This window comes from Pelodiscus sinensis, unplaced genomic scaffold, assembly GCF_049634645.1.
Source record: "Pelodiscus sinensis isolate JC-2024 unplaced genomic scaffold, ASM4963464v1 ctg34, whole genome shotgun sequence".
In the NCBI taxonomy this organism is placed as follows: Eukaryota; Metazoa; Chordata; order Testudines; family Trionychidae; genus Pelodiscus; species Pelodiscus sinensis.
In genome coordinates, this window is record NW_027465849.1 from 750,300 (window position 1) to 771,113 (window position 20,814).

Sequence of the window (20,814 nt, forward strand, 5' to 3'; positions counted from 1 at the left end):
CTTGTGACAGAGGCCCCTCCCTTCTGGGGCAGAGTTACCCTCACCAGGGCTATTGGGCAGGGCACATCAAACAGGGAATCTGGGGCTCCTCTAATTCCTCTGCCTGGAGGCCCAACATGGTGACAACCCTCTTTAGAAATTGCTGATGAGCCTTTGTGTCCTCCTGGGCTGCTAGTGGAGGGGGTGTCACTACAGCCTTGTGGTGAGGAGAATGCCAGTGCCAGGCTTCCTCTGCAACGGGAGTTGGTGCTGCTACTTGCTCGCCCACATGCTCCTGTGCCAGAGGGAACCTGCAGCCAAGGCCTCCATTACCAAGGGGTGGGGGTGAGAAAGGTAGGCAGTCCATCTCTCTCATGCCCCGGATACCGAGCAAGTGACCTGGGAGGGCCAGGACTGCATTGGCCAGAGAGTCTGAGACCCTGGCACCAGCTGCGGAGCATCCAAAGCTCCAAAGAGAAGACACACGGACATCACTCCACAGTTGGACAGATGCCATAATACTCCAGCTGCTGAAACGCAGGGTTCATCTGTGTGCAGTTGCATTACAGAAGCTCCCCAAATACAGAAGGTCCCCAAATCACTGTAGGGCCTATGCAGCAAGGAAGTGGGGGACTCCTCTGGGGTTACAGCCAGACAATGCACGGTGCCCCAAAGTGCTGTAAGACACTGGAATATTCTCAGGGCCAGGCAGCCAGTCTGCCTTTCAGAAAAAAATGTTTCTTCTGAATAAAGCTGGGGAAAATGTCCAAACTTTGTATTCCTGCCCCCTTACCCTTTATATCAACAGCTCAGATCTCAAGTCCTGTCCACTCTGTTCAGAGATTCCATTGCCAGCCCAAAGGCTACGAAACCATGGGGCAGCCCCAGTCCCCAAATCCCAATGTTGCCTTCAAATTCATGAGATTTTCCCTTTTAACTATACATTTTGCAGCCCTTTCTTTGCTTTCTGGTGTTTGATTCTTTAGGGGTCACATTTTTCAGCTTTTCTTCACTACCAAGAGGACAAGATCTTACTTTTTTAAACAAAGGCCAAAATTCTCACCTAATCCCAACACTCCAAGAGCTGGGGCTCTAAGAAACACACCAAATATCTTATACTCACTATAAAATCAGGAAAACTGACAACAGCCACGGGATCTTCTTTGTACTGGCAGGTTCTAGGACCCACATCAGTTAAATGCCATGTTGGCTTGAACCGAAGTTACGAAATTTAAATATTAAGTGAAGAATATTTGTTACAAACCATGGCTTTGTGAAGCTGTGTTTGTTCCCATGAGCACGTATTGCCGCAGTATGGTAGCATGAGAATGTCATGAGAGTCTTTAGCTCCCCCAAAAACAATTACTGCATGAAGCAATCGCATTAATTTGGTGTATGTGACCCATGAACATCTAGATTCAAACTAGCAGGGGGCTAAAGGAACATTAAGGTTACAAGGATCCCCAAAATCTGGGATTTATATTTCAGTTCACCAAGGTGTGTCATGTGAGGGTTTTTTGTTCCTATGCCTCACCTTCTCCTAGCTCATGCAGGTCACAGGTCCATGTGCTCTTTTGTAAAGCAGCTGCTATAATGTAGTTTGTGAGTCCAGCTACTGGGAGACCAAAACTACCAGCCCAATTTCAGAACTTCTGGGTGTGCCATGTAAGGGGAAGATTTTCAAAAGCACCTGAAGGATTTAGGAACACAAGGCAGTCAGAACAGAGCACAAGCAGAGGCTGCTTCTAAATCCATGAGGGGTTAGGTAATTCTCTTCTTGACAAGTCAGAATAATTGGCCTGTGTGATGACGCGTTGGGGTTTTCCCATCTCCTGCATCCCCAAAATGGCACGAACAGACTCCACCAGCCAGTAGAATAGAGGGAGTTTATTGCTTCTACAGGATACAGCACAACACAGATGTCATCTGGTTAGAGGAACTGGAGCTAAGAGGCCTCAATGCCCCCCCCTTTAAGATGGGGGGTGGCTGGGTCCTACCATCCCAGTCCCCCTCCCCAGCTCCTTCTCCCCTGCTTCCCAGACAGAAACTAACTACCTCTCTTCCAGACCTGCTCCCCCAGCCAGGGGCAGCATTCCACCTTCCTTTGTTCCTCTCCATGGGGGGTAGCTGGTCAGACAGGTTGAGAGACATAATGACTCATCCCCTGTCCTGCTGGGCCGTGGTACAGACAGCAGCCAGTGGGGGTTACCACAGTCCCAGCATAGAAACCAGCCAGGTACCCCCACTACGTCTCAGCCTGTTTCACAGCTGGGGAATTTTGGCCCAGAGAGATTGACTGACAAGACCAACCAAGGGTGCTGTAGCAGAGCTGGGACTTACCAGTCACCCATAGGTTCCATCCTGGGCTCTTACACCTGAGCCCATCTTTCCTCCCTAGTCACACAGCCTCTCTCGAAAGAGGGAATCTTCTGCTTCTTAAGGAGGCAGGCGGAGTTGACTGGGCAAAGACAGTTACTGCAGGGGGCTATGGTGCAGCACTGATCTATAGCGTCTTCCCAACACCCTGCTCAGAGCTGGGCACTGGTATCTGCTCAAAACCTTCAGACCCTACATTGACTTTCCCATCTCCCCGTCCCTTTCCCCTCCGTGATGCTGATGCTCCCTTTGTGAGTCTTTTCCGGCCCGGCACTTGGGCTGTCCCCATTTCTCCAGCACAAGGGTGATGATGGGCACAGACACGAAGAGGAGCAGGACCAGGGCACAGCGGGCAGCCCAGATGGTGATGGACGTGGTCAGCCCTGCAACATGGAAAGGGCTGTGGTGAGGGCCATGTGAAAAGCAGCATGTGGCCCTGCAGGGCCAGCACTAGGCACAGAGCAGCCACTGTGTAACAGGGACCCGTGGGAGCTCCCAGAGGCCTCGCTGTATGGAGGGGTCATGTTGCAGGGGGCACATTGGAGGACTCATGGAGGCTGTTGGGGAGGCTCCTCCCTTTGCCCAGCGCAGCCCTAAGGAGTGGGAGGAGCACAGAACAGCCCTGGTATGCTCAGGCTGCACCGGGACTCTGTGCAAAGGCCTCGTAGGACCCAGGGACAGACCCAGCAGCCGTAGTTACCAACACTGACTGAACCTAGTCCTGATTTTGTTACCAATTCGACATAATGTAATTTCCTTAAAGTCTTCCTTAAAATCTCCAGGGTTGCTTGCATCGTCCCAGGGAGACTGAAACAGGTTCTGGGATACTCCAGGTGGATTGGCAACCTTAAACAGCTGAGACCCTATTGCCCCTCCCCAGTGTGGCTGCAGTTTATCATGTGGGCGACCTGCCCTGGTCACAGGACAGCAGGAGGCCTTGGCACCAGCTGTGTGCTCAGGAGAGGGTGGATGTGGGATGTGAGCGATGCCAGGGGCCGTGCTGACCTCTGACTTGGGGAAATGGCCCAGAGCCCAGCCCAGCTGGGGTCACTGAGGTGAGTTTGCCCCAGACTTTGTGCCCTGAGGGCGGGGCTGGGGGCACAGAGCCAGGCTCTGCTAACCAGGTTATGACAGAGCAATAGCCCGTTACCTGGGTGGGTCGGCTCCTCTGTTCCTCTGCTGCTGCTCCCGCCACCTGTGTGACAAGGGCAAAGAGATTCGCACCGTGTGGGAGAGACGCCTGAAGCCCCCTCAGGGACGCGCCTCCCAGCGACAGACCGAGCGGTTCTGCTGGCCCCTGGGCCAGAGTCCCACCAGGTGTAAATCAGCATCACCCCCTGGAGTCACTGGGTCAGAGCCCAAGCGGGTGTAAATTGGCTTCTCTCCATCAGAAGTTCACAGGGCTCTGCCAGTTCACACCAGTGGAGCAGCTGGTCCCTGGACTCTCTCGCTCTGAGTCTCACACTCAGTCTCCCCACGGCCGACCCAGCCAGGACGTCACTGTCCATTGAACAACCCGGCACCTCACTGATCCTGCCACCTGGCACTGGGGTGGAGGCTCCGCCGGAGTGAAAATGCCCCAGGCAGCCTTGAGCTAAGACTTCCTTGCCCCCTATTCAGTTGCGCTTGTCTGTGGAGCTGAATGCGGGGAGACCCTGCTCCCTTCAGACAGCCTGGAGCATTCAGCTCACCTGGTGGACAGAGCGGGCCGTGCGACGGGCTGTGTGCGGGGGCGACATTCCCCAGCTGCCCTGAGCCTGGGGCAGCACCAGGCCTAGGCCCTGCTCACGCCCAGTGTTCCCCCTGACTCCCTCAGACCTGCCAAGTGCCTCACACTCCACTGGCCTTTGGCAGCCCTGTCCCTCTTTTTGGAAGTTGGGGCCAGGGCATGAATTTCCCACATCGCATCTTGGAGTCTGAGAATGGCCCCAAACTATGAGTCAGGAGACCCTGCGCTCTTGGCCCAGCTCTTCCCGGCCGTGTTATCAACTTCTTTATGTTCTCCAGAGCCCCTGCTATCAGCCAGGAGAACACGTCCCTAAGGCAGTGGTGGGCAGCTTGTGGCTCACAGGCTGCATGTGGCCCAGCAGGTTGAGCCTCTGGCGGAACATTTTGTTTACATTGACCATCCGCAGGCACAATTCCCTGCAGCTCCCAGTGTCCACAGTTCACCCTTCCCAGCCAATGGGAGCTCGGGAAGTGGCAGCCAGCATGTCCCGGCAGCCTGCACTCTTCCTGCAATGGCTGGAAAGAGAGAACCACAGCCAATCACATCAGCATAACGTGTTATCGTCTGCAACTGGCTTACCCTAATGGGCCGCATGCAGCCTACAGGCCACTGGCTGCCAGCCCCTGCCCTGAAGTTAGGTGAGAGCTGCCTTTCACAGAGGGGTGCACAGGGTTGCGTGAGGCAGGGTTGGGAACAGACGATAATACGGCAAGTCCCAGTCTCTTCCACTTTGCCTTTCAGAAGGAATGTGCCAGATTTCACCCCTTGGCTACACTTTCTCTAACGCCCCACAGTCTCCTCCCAGAGCCAGGAAGAGAAAACAGAATGTCTGGACCCAACATACAGCTGCTGTTTGGCTGAACATTGTGCGACCCACTGGGAAAGCAGGTGCCATTTCTCATTCTAGGGACTGATGCACATGGAGCATAACAACCTGCATTTCTGTCCATCACACCCATCACTCAGCCATCCACATCTGAACAATTGTACTTGCTCTGCCTTCACCCCCCTTACCAGTGACACTGAGGCTCTGGCCAGGGCTGAGCTGGGATCTGGTCACCTGGTTGTCGCTGTCCTTGACCTCATACCCACAGGAGTAATTCCCAGAGCTGTCTCCAGTCACAGTGTAGTTATAGTCGTAGGTGACATTCTCTTCCAGACCTGTCCCAGACAAAATCTCCCCATTCTTGCAGAAGACGATGCGGGTGGCTCGGGCCTGGGATATCACAGAGCATTTGAGCAGCACGAAGTCCCTCTGTCGAGCAGACGTCGGGCTCAACTGGAGAATAGGGGCAGGGAGAGCACCTGGGAAGGGGAATGGGTCAGAGGGGTCAATGGGACTTTCAGAGGCCCCTGTTTCATGGGGATCCCAGTTTGCCTGGGGAAGCTGGTTGCCATGGAAGCAGCTTACAGCTGCTAGGGGTACATTTGCACTGCAATCAGAAAAGCCCCTGCTGGTCCCTGCTTGGACAATGGGACTGTTCACATGTCGCAGGCCAGCCATAGGCCTCTGACTATAGTGTCCATGTGCTCTGCCTGCTCCAGGGCTGGGAGTCTGAGCAATGTCTCTGGAGCAGGCTGTTGTTTCAGCACAGTGGGGTAATGGGGGGATAGCGTCAGATCTGAGACTGTCATCTCTCTGTGAGCAGAGATCAGAGCCTCACGTAGGGGTACAGTATCTGGCGCGTTGGGGCCCTGATCCCTCAGAGCGGGGGATGGGGGCCACTGTAATAATGCTACAGGTTGAACCTCCTAAATCCAGGAGTCCCTGGTTCTGCAGCATCCGATGTCTGGCAGGATCACGGATGTTGCTGGACCAGAGAGCCCCAGGGCCGAGAATGCAAGCCGGTCGGGAGTCCAGCACCAGGGCACTCCACCATTGGGACTGGCAAGCCTCATCCCAGGAGCCCCCGCTGGGCACGGCACAGGCCCGGCGCGGCACAGTGGGGCAACAGTGCTGTCCTGGCCCAGCACAGCATGGCAGCCACAGAGCCCCAACCTGGCACAGCAGCAGTGGGGCAGACATGGAGCTCCGTGCCTGGGAAGCCCCATCTAGGTGAGACAGAAGCAGGGCAGCTGGGGAGCTGCATCCCCAGAGAACTCCATGCAGCTGGCAGAAGGGGGCCAGAGCCAAACAAAAGCCCTGTAGCAGCAGGGCTGGAGCAGAGCTGGAGGGAGGGGCGGTGTCCTGGGAAGCTTCTGGCAATGGACCTCCCTTGATCTTGCAAATTCCCTCATTCGGGAGAGGTCAGGTCCTGAGGATGCCAGTCCAGGGAGGTCCAACCGGTAATAATATTTAATAATAATCCTATAGTGGGAAGGCTTTTATCAATGCAAACCCCTCTGGCATGGGAAATAGGTGAGTGTGTGTGGGGACGGATGGACTCACCAGGAGCTGAGCAGATCTCCGGGCTGGAGGGATGCAGCTCTGGGAACAGAAAGGGGACGTGTGGTTAGTGCTGGAGACAAAATCTCCCCCTTTCCTAAAGTTCCTATTAGGGGACAAAAGCTGCCTCATTCACATTGTTTTTGACTGAGCTGGGTCTTCCCCCAACATAAAAGGCAGAGGTGACACTCGGTGTGTGAGAGATGTGGCTGCGATGGCTGAGTCCAGCCCTGCACCAGTCCCATGGGACAGGGCTCTGCCCTGAGTGAAACTTCCCCAAAGGGGCTTCTTCAATGGCTCAACCAGCTCAGCCAAATTCCTTGTACCACCCACACTTCAGCCTGGGGCCTGGGACTGGTGTCAGCTACAAGCCAGGAGACCCCTCCGCCCCCGTTCTAGGTCCAGCTCTTCCTGGCAGTGTGAGTAGCTCCACTCTGCATGTCACAGCCGCGAGCTCATGCCGCTATGGCATAGGTAAGAGCTGTCATTCACCCCTTGTATGGACACCAAAGGGCTGCACAAGGTCACTGGAGGCAGTGCTGGGAACAGAAGGGAGGTTTTCACACAGCCAACAGCAGTCAGATCTACTTTGTCGTGGGACCTTCAAGAGGGGATGTGCCAGATTTGTTGCTTGGCTTTGCTGCCTCTAATTCTGCTCCCAGTGTCAGGAAGAGAACCCAGGAGTCCTGGGAATCAGCATCCCACTGCAGACTCACTAACATTTGGGTGATCTACCAACAGACTGGGTATTGTGTCTTCATCTCAGAGCTGATGCAAATGGAGGATAACAACCTAATCCTTCTGCTCAACTGGGTTCTCTTTCTGCCAGAGCTTGGATGATTTACTCGCTTTGCTGTTCATGCCTCTTACCAGTGACACTGAGGTGCTTGGCAGAGCTGAGCTGGGATCTGCTCACCCGGTTGTCGCTGTCCTGGATCTCATACCCGCAGGAGTAACTCCCGGAGCTGCCCATGGACACAGCATGGTCATAGTCGTAGGTGATCTTCTTCTCCAGACCTGTCTCAGACATAATCTCCTCCCCGTCCTTACAGAAGATGATGCGAGTGGCTGGGGCCTGGGACACCACAGAGCACTTGAGCCGCACAGAGTCTCCCTGCTGAGCAGACGTCTGGCTGAGGTAGAGAGTGGGGGCAAAGAGAGCACCTGGGAAGGGAAATGCACCAGAGGGGCCTTCAGTATCCCCTGCTTTATGAGTTTGCCATAGGAAGCCGGTTGCCATAGACATGCCATTAACTGCACATCTCTGCTTGCTCATGCCAGCTGAGTCAGTTTGCTGGTACCGAGGTACAGGGCTGCGTAGCTATCACAGGCCCACCACAGGCATCTACCTGCAGTAAATTCACACTTTGCCTGCTCAGGAGAAGGAGGATCTGGAGCTGCTGTTGTTTCAGCACAGCTGGGTGACAGGGAATAATGCCAGGTCTGAGACTGTCAGCTCTGCAGGGGCAGGGACCAGATCCTCACATAGGAGGTGCAGCACCTGGCACGATGGGCCCCGATCCCTGAGAAAGGCATCGGGGGGCCACCATAAGAAAGTTAATAAGACTTAATAATCTTCTGTATCTGGAAGCTTTTTCTACTACTACATATCCCTCTGGTGTGATAGTAGATAGAAGGCCGAGTGTCTGGGGACAGACCAGTGCTAGATCTACACACAAACTGAGTGAGCAACATTTTAGGGCCTCAGATTAGGAGGGGCCTCTAAATAAAGAAAACACTAGTTTTTATTTGCATTCTCGCCTTTGTACCAGTACAGATGCAAATATAAAAGTTGATGATTCCTATTTTCATTGTCCTATTTTTGTTAATGCAACAGGGCCTTCACCACATCTTAATTTGGCCCTGAGACAGACAGACGGATGGACTCACCGGGCGCTGAGCAGATCTCTTGACTTCTGGGACTCAGCGCTGGGAACAGAAAGGTGCCATGTGGTTAGTGCTGGAGAGAGAAATCTTCCCCTTTTCTGAGGTTCATCTTCAGGCACAAAACTGCCTCATTCACATAGACCTTGGTTAAGCTGGGGCTGTCCTCTCTGTAAGTGCTGCAGGCAGAGGTGTTACCCCAGGGGCGTGTTTGGCCCAGAGTCCCTATGCAGCAAGGGGAGAGCTGGGTGGGCAGAGCCGGGTTTGGATCCCAGGGTCTGACCCTGGAGCCGTCAGAGCTGGGGGGTCTGAGTCCTCGACTCTGCTGCTCGCCTGCCTGTGCCAGGGGCACAAGGGGAATCTGGGCCCATCGCCGCCGCCAGGTGTCACTCAGTGTGTGAGACGTGGCTGCGATGGCTGAGCCCAGCCCTGCACCAGTCCCATGGGATAGGGCTGTGCCCAGGGTGGGACCTCCCCAGAGTGGCTCTGTGAGCACAGCCAAATGTCATGTACTTTATGGGTATTTGTCAGCCTTGTACCCCTGAGTACATGTGGTGTGTATGGGCGTGTGCTTTCCACACCGAGCCTGAGAGTGGTACTCAGCTACGAGCCAGGAAAGCTGTGTTCTAGGCCCAGCTTTTCCAGGGAGTGTGAGTAACTTCTCTCTGCAGGTCTTACATAAGAGCTGTCATTCACCGCTTGTATGGACACCAAAGGGCTGCACAAGGTCACTGGAGGCAGTGCTGGGATCAGAAGGAAGGTTTTCACACAACAAACTCCAGTCAAATCTACTTTAAGAGGGAATGTGCCAGATTTAGGTGCCTGACTTTGCTGCTTCTAATATCTATCACAGTCTGCTCCCAGCGCCTGGAAGAGAACCCAAGAGTCCTGGGAATCAACACCCCACTGCCGTCTTACTAGCATTGATGTGTCCCACCGACACAGTCATCCACACCAAGGGTGGGAAACATAAGGTCTGGGAGCTGGATGCAACCCCCAGCTTGCCTGGAACTGGACCCCGAGGCTCAGGGCTCACCCCCCAGTGTTGTAGAGACCGTGCTAGTGCTCCAGCTCCTCTGCCACCTGCAGGGCTGGAGCACACAAAATCTACTAGCTTAGGCCCGCCCCCCAAGGCTTTGGTGTGTGAGAGAACTGTGGGGAGCGTTCTTCTCCGTTGGATACCACGCCAGTGAGGGTTTTTTCTTGGGCTTCTCACTTGTGTGCGGCCGCCAACTGATTTTAATGTGGGTCAGCAGCCCCCAACCCGAAAAAAGTTCCCCAGCCCTGATCTAAGGGCTGGTGCAAATGGAAGATAACAACCGAATTCTGCTCATCACCTTTGTCACTCAGCTGTCTGCATCTGGATTCTCTGTCTGCCAGAGCTTGGATGATTTACTTGCTTTGCCATTCATGCCTCTTACCAGTGACACTGAGGTGCTTGGCAAGGCTAAGCTGGGATCTGGTCACCCACTTGTCGCTGTCCTGGATCTCGTATCCGCAGGAGTAATTCCCAGAGCTGTCCATGGACACAGCATGGTCATAGTTGTAGGTGACCTTCTTCTCCAGACCTGTCTCAGACAAAATCTCCTCCCCGTCCTTACAGAAGACGACGCGGGTGGCTGGGGCCTGGGACACTACGGAGCACTTGAGCCGCACGGAGTCTCCCTGCTGAGCGGACATCTGGCTCAGGTAGAGTGTGGGAGCAGGGAGAGCACCTGGGAAGAGGAATGAGTCAGAGGGGTCAATGGAACAAAATACAGGACTATGTAGCACTTTAAAGACTAACAAGATGGTTTATTAGATGATGAGCTTTCATGGGCCAGACCCACTTCCTCAGATCAAATAGTGGAAGAAAATAGTCACAACCATATATACCAAAGGATACAATTTTAAAAAAATGAACACATATGAAAAGGACAAATCAAATTTCAGAACAGAAGAGGGATGCGGGGGTGGGGGGGTGGAAGGTAAATGTCTGTGAGCTAATGATATTAGAGGTGATAATTGGGGAAGCTATCTTTGTAATGGGTAAGATAAGTAGAGTCTTTGTTAAGACCCTGGCGTAAAGTGTCAAATTTTAGCATGAATAACAGTTCAGAGGATTCTCTTTCAAGTGCAGTTTTAAAAGGCTTTTGAAGCAGGATGCAGGTAATTAAGTCGTTGAGACAATGTCCTTTCTGGTTGAAATGGCAAGAAACTGTTTTTTCTTTGTGGTCCTGTCTAATATCTGTTTTGTGGGCATGGCTACATTTCTATCAGGGGTCAATGGGGCCTTCTGTGGCCCCTGTTTCATGACGCTCCCAGAAAGCAGTTTTCCAAAGGAAGCTGGTTGCCATGGAAGCATCTCACAGCTGCTAAGGGTCTGTCTCTGCTGTCATTAAAAGCCCTCTGCGTGCCCATGCCAGCTGAGTTGGGTTTGCTGGTCTCAAGCTACAGGGCTGCTTACACATCATAGCCCAGCTGGGGGCCTCTGCCTGCAGTAAAGTCACACTCTGCCTGCTCAGAGCTGTGGGATCTGCTCAACATCTCTGGAGCCAGTTGTTGTTTCAGCACTAGCGCATCTAGGGGCATCTAGTAATAATACTGATAATCAACTAGAGTTTGTCAGTCTGTCTGCCTGTCTGTCCAATAACTCCTAAACAGTAAGAGCTAGGGCCACCAACTTTGGTTTACAGCTTTCTTTTATCATAAATTAAAGCAACGTAAGGGTTAGGTTGCATCAGGAAATCAGGATATGCCTGGAGTGGGATTACTTTTCATTAAGGCAAACAGAAAAGAGACAGAATCACCTAATCAAGTACAGTCCTCACAACTGACATAACTGAGCAGCTGTTTAAAAACACTGAACCCAGATGAGACAGAAAAATAGGCTGACCCTGCAATGGGATTGCCTCTCAATAAACCTTGCAGAAAAGAGAGAAAATGGAGAAAGTTGAAGTAGTGCTCTGTTTTAACACAGTTAAATCCATGCTTTCGGTTTGAAAACGAGAAGAAAAGGTTACTGGAAACCAAATGGAGTGCAACCCTTTTCTGTTGAAATATAATGAATGATAAGAGGATGAAGAAAAATATATTCTTGTTGGAATTCCATTAAAAATATTTTTAAAACAGAATGGAAAAATTTCAACAATCCCCTTTTTTAGAAATACAAAATAAAATTAACTTTATGAAATTAAATAAATTAAATAAATAAAGCATGTACATTTTCCTTTTATTTAAAAAAAACACACCCCATCTTAATTGAGTTATGGACTGGGGCAATGCTGGGAAAATCTCCTACTGCTTCATAATTAAGTTCTGTAGCTGGAAAACTTTCCTGCTACTATAAATCTCTCTGGCATGATAGCTAGTTAGGGGGCTGAGTGTGTCTGGGGACAGACAGACGGACTCACCGGGAGCTGAGCAGATCTCCTTGCTGCTGGGACCCAGAGCTGAAAACAGAAAGGTGACATGTGGTTAGTGCTGGAGATAAAATCACCCTCTTTTTCTGAGGTCCCACTTCAGGGACAAAAACTGCCTGACTCGCTCAGACCTTGGTTGAGCTGGGTTCCCCCTGGGGGAAGTGCTGCAGGCAGATGAATTACCCCAGGGGTGTGTTTGACCCAGAGGGTACGTCTAAACTACATGGCTCCGTCGACGGAGCCATGTAGATTTGTTGTTTTGGCAAAGGCAAATGAAGTCGCAATTTAAATGATCATCCCACGAGGAATAACGGGGCTGCCGACAAAGGGCTTTGATGTCGGCAGGGGAGCGTCCAGACTAGCGTGCTGAGTGGACAAACAGCTGATCAGCTGTTTGTCAGCTCAGCGCGGCAGCCATGTAAATTTAAATGAAGCCGCGATCATTTAAATCGCGGCTTCATTTGCCTTTGCCTATGTGTCTAATCTACATGCCTCTGATGACAGAGGCATGTAGTCTAGACACAGCCAGAGTCTCTATGCAGCAAGGGGAGTGCGGGGGGGGGGGGGGGGGGAGGGGGACAGAGCCAGGCTCAGAGCCCAGGAGCTGTCAGAGCTGTGGGGTCTGACTCCTCGGCTCTGCTGCTCACCTGCCTGTGCCAGGGGGACAAGGGGAATCTGGGCCCATTGGCATCGCCAGGTGACACTCGGTGTGTGAGAAACGCTGCTGCGATGGCTGAGCCCAGCCTTTTAGGGGTTCTCGAGAGAAGTCTGGGGGGTACATCAACACAACTGAAACTTGGAGAAAACTGAATTGTTGTTTTTAGTTTGACAGCGCTTTATTATTTTTGTACTTTTTACACCCAAAAATGTAATTGCGCGCCCGGCTATGATTAAGTTGTTTAAACAAATGTGTTGCAATAGTAGAAAAACATTTTGTGAGTCTGAAAATTGTAGGTACTGGGGGTACTTACATTTTTTTTAAAGAGGGTACTTATAATTTTTTTTTAAAGGAGTACTTTATTTAAAAAAAAAAAGGTTGAGAAACACTGTTTTAGAGGGAATGTGTCAGATTTATTTGCTTGGCTATGCTGCCTCTAATTCTGCTTCCAGCACCTTGAAGATAACCCAGGAATCCTAGGAATCAAATTCCCACTGCTGTCTCACTTACATTTATGTGATCCACCCCTAAAGTGGGTGTCATGTCTTCATCTAAGGGAGATGCATCTGGAGGGTAACAATCTAATTCTGCTCAACACTGCTGTCACTCAGCTGTCTGCATCTGGATTCTCTTTCTGCCAGAGCTTGGATGATTTACTCGCTTTGCCATTCATGCCTCTTACCGGTGACACTGAGGTGCTTGGCAGGGCTGAGCTGGGATCTATTCACCCGGTTGTCACTGTCCTGGATCTCGTACCCGCAAGAGTAATTCCCAGAGCTGCCTCTGGACACGGCATGGTCATAGTTGTAGGTGATCTTCTTCTCCAGACCTGTCTCAGACAAAATCTCCTCCCCATCCTTACAGAAGAAGACGCGGGTGGCTGGGGCCTGAGAGACCACGGAGCACTTGAGCCGCACGGAGTCTCCCTGCTGAGCAGACGTCTGGTTCAGATACAGGGTGGGGGCAGGGAGAGCACCTGGGAAGGGAAATGGGTGGGAGAGGTGACCTTTTTCTCTAGACCTGTCTTGGAGAAAACCTCCTCCCGGCTCTTACAGGTGGCCGGGGTCTGGGAGATGACAGAGCACTGGAACAGCACGGAGTCCACCTTCTGGGCAGACATTTGGCTCTTGTAGAGGATGGGGGCTGGGAGGGATTTTGGGAAGGCAATAGGTCAGCTCTGTCATTGAGGTCACTGGTGGGTTCCCAGCTAGAGGGCACCTTGGAAGCAGGTTGCCAAAGGAAGTTCATTGCCACGGAAGTGAATTGTGACTGCTAATTGTCTGTCTACACTGCAGTTAAAGACAGGCAGCTGGGCTGTGCCATCTGACTTAGGCTTCCAGAGTTTGGACTATGGGCTGTGTACCAGACATAGGCTAGATGTGTGCATCTAATTGCCATGCAGATTAATTCTGCCTGCACAACCACTGAGGGGTGCATGTAATGTCTCTGGAGCAGGTTCTCCAGACTCCACAGCAATAATAATAACTTATCTTCTTCACCTGAAAGGGTGACAGACAAACTTACCAGGAGCTAAGCAGATCTTCTGGCTGCTGGGATTTATTACTGGAAAAAGAAAGGTGATGTGTGGTTAACATTGGAGATAAAATGTGCCTGTTTTCTAAGTCCCACTTCACTGACAAAAGCTGCCTATAAATAGATAGGGAAATAAATCTCTGATTCCTGTTTTGGTGAAGAAGCAAACCAGGCAGGACATCAGATTTGGGGTAAGGCAGATCCTTAGAGTACACAGACCTCAGCTGAGCTGGGATCACCTTTCCCTTCAGCTCCCTAGACGAGCGACTCTTAACCTTCCCAAATTGCTCTACCCCTTTTAGGAGCCAGATTTGTTTCACCTCCCTTAAAGATGACTTGCTGACAAAATCAGACATGAAAACACAAATGTGTCACAGTTACATGATTCCTGATAGGTTAATTATTTTTCTCACTTTTATCATATCATTATGAAATAATTGAAATATGGATTGAAATATAAGTATTGTACTCTCATTTCAGTGTATACTGTATAGAGCAAAATAAACAAGTCACTGTATGACGTTTTAGTCTGTACTGACTTTGTTAGAGCTTTTTACGCAGTCTGTTGGAAAACCAGGCCTAGGGCTAGAGGAGTTGACATGTCTCCTGGAAGACCTATGTGTGCCTTCTAGGGATACACATATCTGTGTTGAGAAGCACTGCTCTAGAGGGCCAGATCCTCAGCACATGTAAACAGGTGCTGAAACCACTGGACCTTCGCTGATTTCCACCAGCTGTGGATGTGCCCCATTGACGGCAATGGAGTGATGCTGATAAAGGAGCTGGCAATCTGCCCCAGTAGCACTCAGACCCACTGTTTACACTGGTTCCCATTTCTCTTCCACTAAAGAGGATTTGCCAATAGTCTGGGTCCAGGGCTGCTCTCGGTTCTGTTTCCCCCCAACCAGCTACTCATTAGCACAGGGGTCCCGGATACTCACCAGTCAGCAAAAGACACAGAGACAGGAGCATCAGGGTGGTGGTAGGGACCGATTAGGAATCGGATGGAAACAACACAGCAGTTTCAGCTCCTCACAGGGTCACAATCTGCAGTCGCTTCCTGCTCCCACTTGCCCCCCGTACCCTGTCTGACTTCAGGAGAAGGGACGCTCTTGTCTCTCGCTCTATTCTGATCTGCCCCTGTCTGCTCTCCAGGGCTGGCTGCTCCAGCCAGCTCCTCTCCCTGCTCCCAGCTCCTTCGATTCTGTAGGGCTCAGGTAGCAGAGGTGATGCAGCCTCTCTCTGACCTGCTCTGTCCCCTCCTCAGGTCTAATGTTCACCACTACTCCGTTTCCTGCCCTGGCTGCCCCCCTTCTATGCTCTGGCCGCAGCGTCTCTATTTAGGGCTGGAAGATTGAGAACTGAAAGAACCTGGTTTGCTTGTTTGCATCTAAACATATCACTGGGGAAACGCCGTCCATCCCATCTCGTTGCCTGGGGACCGAGACAGCCCCCTGGCTAAAGGCAGAGCTGAGCCTGGGTGAGAAGTCACAGAGTGACTGGTGGGGCCTGAGATACATGAGGAGCCTGAAACTTTTGCCTCCGTCCTGGTCTCTAGTCCCTGGTGGGAAGCATCCAATTTCCCCAGGAGAAAATCCACCCATTGGGGTTAAGATGGATATAAATGGGTCTGGGCCTCATGCTGACCCTCTGCACAAGAGTGAATTCTCCCCCTCATACACATTCACAAAACACCTACCCTAGGACAGCAGTGGATTCCCGACCTGTTTAGTCAACATCCTGCCCTGACTGACCCCCTCCCTCTTGCCCATTCAGGACAGCTGAGGAGTCTGCTGCCCCTGCTGAGAGATGGGCACCAAGGCCCAGTTGGACAAGGAAGAACAGAAGGTAACAGAGAACGAGCATCCAGAAGGGACTTCAGAGCCGGTGGGAGCTGGAATTTGGGTGACTAAGCAAGGGAGGAACAAGGGAAAATGTCCAAAGAGTCCTGAGAAAGAAAACAAGTCTTGTTAACAGGCCTTAACACGTCTGCAGGGACCCAAACAGCCAAGGGCCTCAAAGGAAATGTGTCTGGAGCACAGGGCAGAGCAGTTTTGCATAGTGGTAAATAAGTGGATTGCCCTGCGATGGTAGCTGGGCATGTTTCACCCCTCAGCTCTGCAGAGCAGTGGGATGGGGATGTTTCTGAAGAGCTCAGCTGAAGGTCAGAGGAGCACAGTTTAAGACTGGCTGTGATAAACAATGCCCAGAAGACGACAGAGTGAAAAGGGGTTAACTGTTTGTTTTGATATTTTTTAAAAAATCACTCTTTCCAAACCTTTTATGAAAAGAATTTTTCACATTTTGTCCCCATTTTCCCCATCTTTTCCAAAATGGAAAAAAGGGAGGGAGGAGAATTTTGAAATCTCTCCAAAAAGTGTTTTTTTAAAAAAAAGTTCATTTTTTTTTTTATTTTCCGTTTTTGTTTTCAGAAAACTTCAAAAAATCTTTTATTTTTTTCTGTGGAAAAATGGAAACTTTTTAAAAAAAAAGAAAATGTGTGACAAGAATCTCCATCCAGAGGTTTTGAAATCCCAGCTTGACAAAGCCTGGTTGGGATCATTTAGTTGGGACTGGACATGCTTTGGGCAGGGGGCTGGACTTGATGACCTCCTGAGGTCTCTTCTAGCACTGGGATTCTATGATTTTAAGAACTCTCACTTTTAAAGGCCATTTTTAGCTGTGGTAGCTCCAGCCCAGGGTGATCCAGGGGCTGTGGCTCAGGCTGAGCTGCTGGCACCCTTGGGTGGCAGCCAGACACTGCTTGTAATACAGACAATGCTGCCCAGATAAGGTTTGATCCAAAGCCCCTTAATGTAAACGGAAAGACTCTACTGACTTCACTGGCCTTAGGATCAGGTCCCATGTTTGAGGGTCAGTTCTCTTATGGCAGAGAAATGGCTCCGGGGCTTTCACTTGGAGTGGCCCCATCCCAGACTGGCTACAAGAACAGGAACAGGGAAAGTCTCCTACCTTAAGCTGGTTAAGGGGAAGTTGATGGCGGGATGATGAACTGTGCATAGTAGGATGTGAAGAAGGGGAACTCAGACATATCCCTCCTCTCTCCTTCCACCCACAGTTGCAAATGCAGGTATGTGGAGCAACTGCACAATGAGTTCTTCCTTCTTTGCAGATCCTGCAGCTGCCTCATTCACCCAGAACTGGAAAGAAGCAGAAAAAAACCCCACACAAACAAGAACTGTCTCTACACTAGAGACTGCAAGGAGTCAGATGCACAGAGCCTGCAATGAAGAGAGAAATCGACTGATAGATCCGTGGCTAAATAGATGGCTGTGTATGGGGATAGAGAGATAGATAACATGGTTAAGTACCGAGACCAAAATTTTCAAAAACAAATAGTGATTTTGGGGGCCCCATTTAAGACACCTTAAAGAGGCTGATTTCCAGCAGATGGAGGCTCAGCACAATCTGTCTGTATCACCCTTTCAGCTGTGTTATGTTGGGTTCCCAAAACCATTGGCCACTTTGGAAGGTTAGGCCAGAAGTGCTTGTACCAGTTATGTATGTCCTGAATCACAGTGTGAAACCAGCTGTAGGAGAGGGAGGGGCTGTGTCTCCACGATCCAGTCTGCCCTTGGCCTTCAGGGGAGATGCAACCCAGAGCGCTCAGAGCCAGCTGTGGGGGATGTCGTGAGAAAGCTCCACTGGCCCAATCACCCTGTGTGGACGCTAAGCGGCCAGGCCAGTTCTCAGCTGCCCCAGCCTTCCCAGCAAAGTGAACATGGATCATTTCCTGCTGAGGCAGCTGTGGACACCGCTCACCTGTTCCCAGAGCAGATGGACACTGGATTCAAACACCTGCCCCCATAGTGCATCACAGGAAGTTGTCTGATATCAGCTAAGGGGAGAGTTTATACTGCTCCAATTACACCAGTGGAAGTCCCTGTCACACCTGGGTTCTGCCGTCACACCGTCTTTTTCTGATTTATCTTTTGTTATTTTGGAAGCAGTATAAACTATAAGGGATTTTTTTAAGAGTGAAGCTAATTAACCCTGGTAAAATTTTACCTAGGACTGTGGTGGATTCTCCATTACCAGCAATTTTTAAATGGAGCTTGGACGTGTTTTCTCAAAGAGATGCTCTAATTCAAACAGGAGTCATTTTGGGGCAGTTATCTGGCTCATGTTACATAGGAAGTCTGAGCTCAGATTAGATGAGCACAATGGTTGTTTCTGGCCTTAGAAGCTATGAATAACCCTAGGACTCTAACTGCACAATCAGACTGCTTCTATACAGCAGGGCTTCACTTGAAATAAGTTTCACAAATTGGGCTACATCAATTATATAGATTATTTTAAAATAGCTTATTTTGAAATAGGGAGCGTTTACACAGCACCAGAGGGGTAGCCGTGTTAGTCTGAATCTGCAAAAGCAGCGAGGAGTCCTGTGGCACCTTAGAGACTAACTGAAGTGTAGGAGCATAAGCTTTCGTGGGCAAAGACCCACTTCGTCAGATGCATGCGCAGCACTTATTTCAAAATAGAGCACCCTTCCTCCAGCTTCCCTTATTCCTCGTACAATGAGGGTTACAGGAGTCAGAGTAAGAAGTCCTTCAGCTTGACAGTATTTCAACATTATTTCAAAGTAACTGCTTGTGTATAGATGTGGACTAAATTATTTCAAAATAACACTAGTTATAATGTTGCTGTGTGGACGTACCGTAAGAATCCCCATGGGAGTTACACTAGAAAAGCCATAAGTGCATTGATTACACTGGGAAATTTCCTTGTGTATAGAGAAGCCCTGACATAAAATGTTATTCCCATCCATGCTCCCCCTCTTCTTCTGCATGTCCTGCAGTGGAGTAACTGAGCCCCTTGCTGTAATCAATTGGTTTTATTCTCACACATGCTATGGTAGGATAGTAGTTCATTCTCATTCTCATTTCACATATAGGGAAACTGAGGCAAAGAGCAACGTTCTCTTTCCTCACAGTCCCCAGCCCTCCCAATATGGCCAGTATTGATCCTGCTTGGAAGCCAGAAACCCTATTTCAGCCACAGGTGGGGAGAGACTGAAGTGGATGGGACTAGAAAATAGATAAAATGTCAGGGATGGAAGCTGGAAAATCTCTGCTATGAGGTTTAATTGATCTCACAGAGCAACCCAACCCCTGTCACTTCTTGGTTAGATGCTGCCTCATTTCCCTCCATCCTAAACCCCAGGACAGCCATGACAGAAATAGACCCATCTCCCCTGCCCTATAGCACGTCTTGATGGAGCCAAATTCTTCAGGACTAGAGAGGGACTGTCTGCTGCTCAGAAGAGGGAAGGGAGACAAGAGTCAATGCTGGGAGCTGTGGCTGATGCTTATCAGGACTCTGCACGCACAGTCTGGCTGCTCTGTGCAGAGGCACGAGGAGGGAACCACAAAACAAGGCACCAGCACCCTGAGCATCGGCAGAGTCTCCTGTGCAGACACCTCTCCTTCCACAACAGTGACCTCCCCAGGCCTGACCCCAAGTGAGCAGGTCTCATTTCTCACTTCTCAGCGAGGTGGGGTGTGTCATTCACTGTGATGACACAAATGCTCTCACAATGTTATTTTTGTTCTAAAAGGTTAACCTGCCTCCTTTTTCTTTTTCTTTCTTTCTCAAACACACGTGTGCTGCCCAGTGAATTAGCTGGTCCTTAACCACACAAGCATCTTGTGTGACATAGCTATGAACTTGGCATCCTGCAGGCAACATCTGTGTTTTCTTCTGTGCATTCCCTTGGGTGCCTGATCTCATCGGACTGAAGACAGCTCATGGGAGAGATGCTCTGTTGCATGAAAAGATGGCCACTGAATTAGGGCTGAATCCTTGTATTCCACATGGTTGGATTTGAATCCCATCTTTGTTGCTAGCCATCCCATTCCCTTTAGCAAGTGGCCACTGTCTCTTTCCTTTTCAGGCCCTTGCTACCCTGGCATGTAGTATCATGACCAACGTTGTTCTCTGCAGTGTTGGAGCTGTGCAGGTCCCAGGACAGCAGAGCGGTGTAGCTGAAAGCAGGGCTGGCCTTACCATGAGGCGAACTGACGCGGCCACATCAGGTACCAGACTGTGGGGGGAGCCAGTAGGACCCAGACTGTAGAAAATTGTGTCTGCTGCTGGTGCATATGTAGGCAGCAGAGCAGTACCCTGAGAGGAGTAGAACAGGAAGACAGCAGAACTGAGACCTTTCAAAGATTTGGCCCAAGTGGGCAGGCATGGGGTGTCATTTGAGCTCCCCACCTCATGTGCCAAAATGTTGTGGGCCAGCCCTGGCTGAAAACATCTCTCTCCCCAGAAGAAGTTGGTGCAATAGGAGGTTTGACCTCAATGGGATAGTAAAACCCAGACACACCTGTAGCCTGAGCCTGGCAGCGCCAGGGCCAGCTGGGCTCCAGGCCGGCTCCTAGAGCTGGGGAGTTTGCTCAGGGCCTCTCCAGCGCGGGCGCCTCAGCAGGCAGGGTGGCAGTCTCGGATTGGGGGCAGCTGTGTGCTCAGCAGAGCTGAGCTGGGATCTGTTCATCTGGCACCTATCTGGTCCCCGCGCTTGCTCGGGCGTCTGGCCATGGCTGGCCACAGCCAGCGTCACCCGCGTGTTGCATTGCAGGGCACAGGGACATCACTAGGGGAGCAAACACCCAGCAGCACTGTGGCCCTTTGCTCTGTGGGCTGGAGACTGACTGGAGCCTGGGGGAGCCCCTGCTGAGACGGGCCCAACCCCCCCAGCCCTGGGTGCAGTGAATGTGGGGGATGGGCCAGAGCTGCCAGCAGCAACTTGGGAAGCTGCTGTGGGGGGAGGGGCCTGGCGAGTGGAGTCAGCAACAGGCCCCTCAAGGGGGGAAACCGCCCAATTGCAACCTGGGGGGAGGGG

At 51.1% G+C, this 20,814-nt stretch overlaps 1 protein-coding gene across 3 annotated transcripts; it reads right to left on the reverse strand.

The window, feature by feature from the left end:
• Window positions 1–1,892: 1,892 nt before the first annotated feature.
• Window positions 1,893–20,752, reverse strand: LOC102449859 (basement membrane-specific heparan sulfate proteoglycan core protein-like). 3 transcript variants are annotated; one of them, XM_075915483.1, is made up of 11 exons: window positions 14,888–20,752; window positions 13,938–13,976; window positions 13,096–13,389; window positions 11,747–11,785; window positions 9,776–10,069; window positions 8,361–8,399; window positions 7,387–7,634; window positions 6,474–6,512; window positions 5,099–5,300; window positions 3,506–3,550; window positions 1,893–2,738 (listed from the first exon to the last, which is right to left on the reverse strand). In XM_075915483.1, exons 1-11 carry the CDS (start codon window positions 14,916–14,918, stop codon window positions 2,548–2,550), a joined length of 1,461 nt encoding a protein of 486 aa, XP_075771598.1. In that variant the 5' UTR covers window positions 14,919–20,752; the 3' UTR covers window positions 1,893–2,547. The 3 variants fall into 3 exon arrangements, with proteins under 3 accessions (XP_075771598.1, XP_075771597.1, XP_075771596.1); XM_075915482.1 differs by having other exon boundaries at window positions 5,099–5,339; window positions 14,888–20,751; XM_075915481.1 differs by having other exon boundaries at window positions 5,099–5,389; window positions 7,341–7,634; window positions 14,888–20,750.
• Between the last annotated feature and the right edge of the window lie 62 nt (window positions 20,753–20,814).

Coding starts and splice junctions, on each gene's coding strand:
- LOC102449859 (XM_075915481.1), bottom strand. CDS start 14,918: ATGCTCCTGTCTCTGTGTCTTTTGCTGACTG. Junction 6,513..7,340: donor CAAGCACCTCAGTGTCACTG/GTAAGAGGCATG, acceptor TTCTGTTCCCAG/AGCTGCATCCCTCCAGCCCG. Junction 2,739..3,505: donor AGAGGAGCCGACCCACCCAG/GTAACGGGCTAT, acceptor TCCATGTTGCAG/GGCTGACCACGTCCATCACC.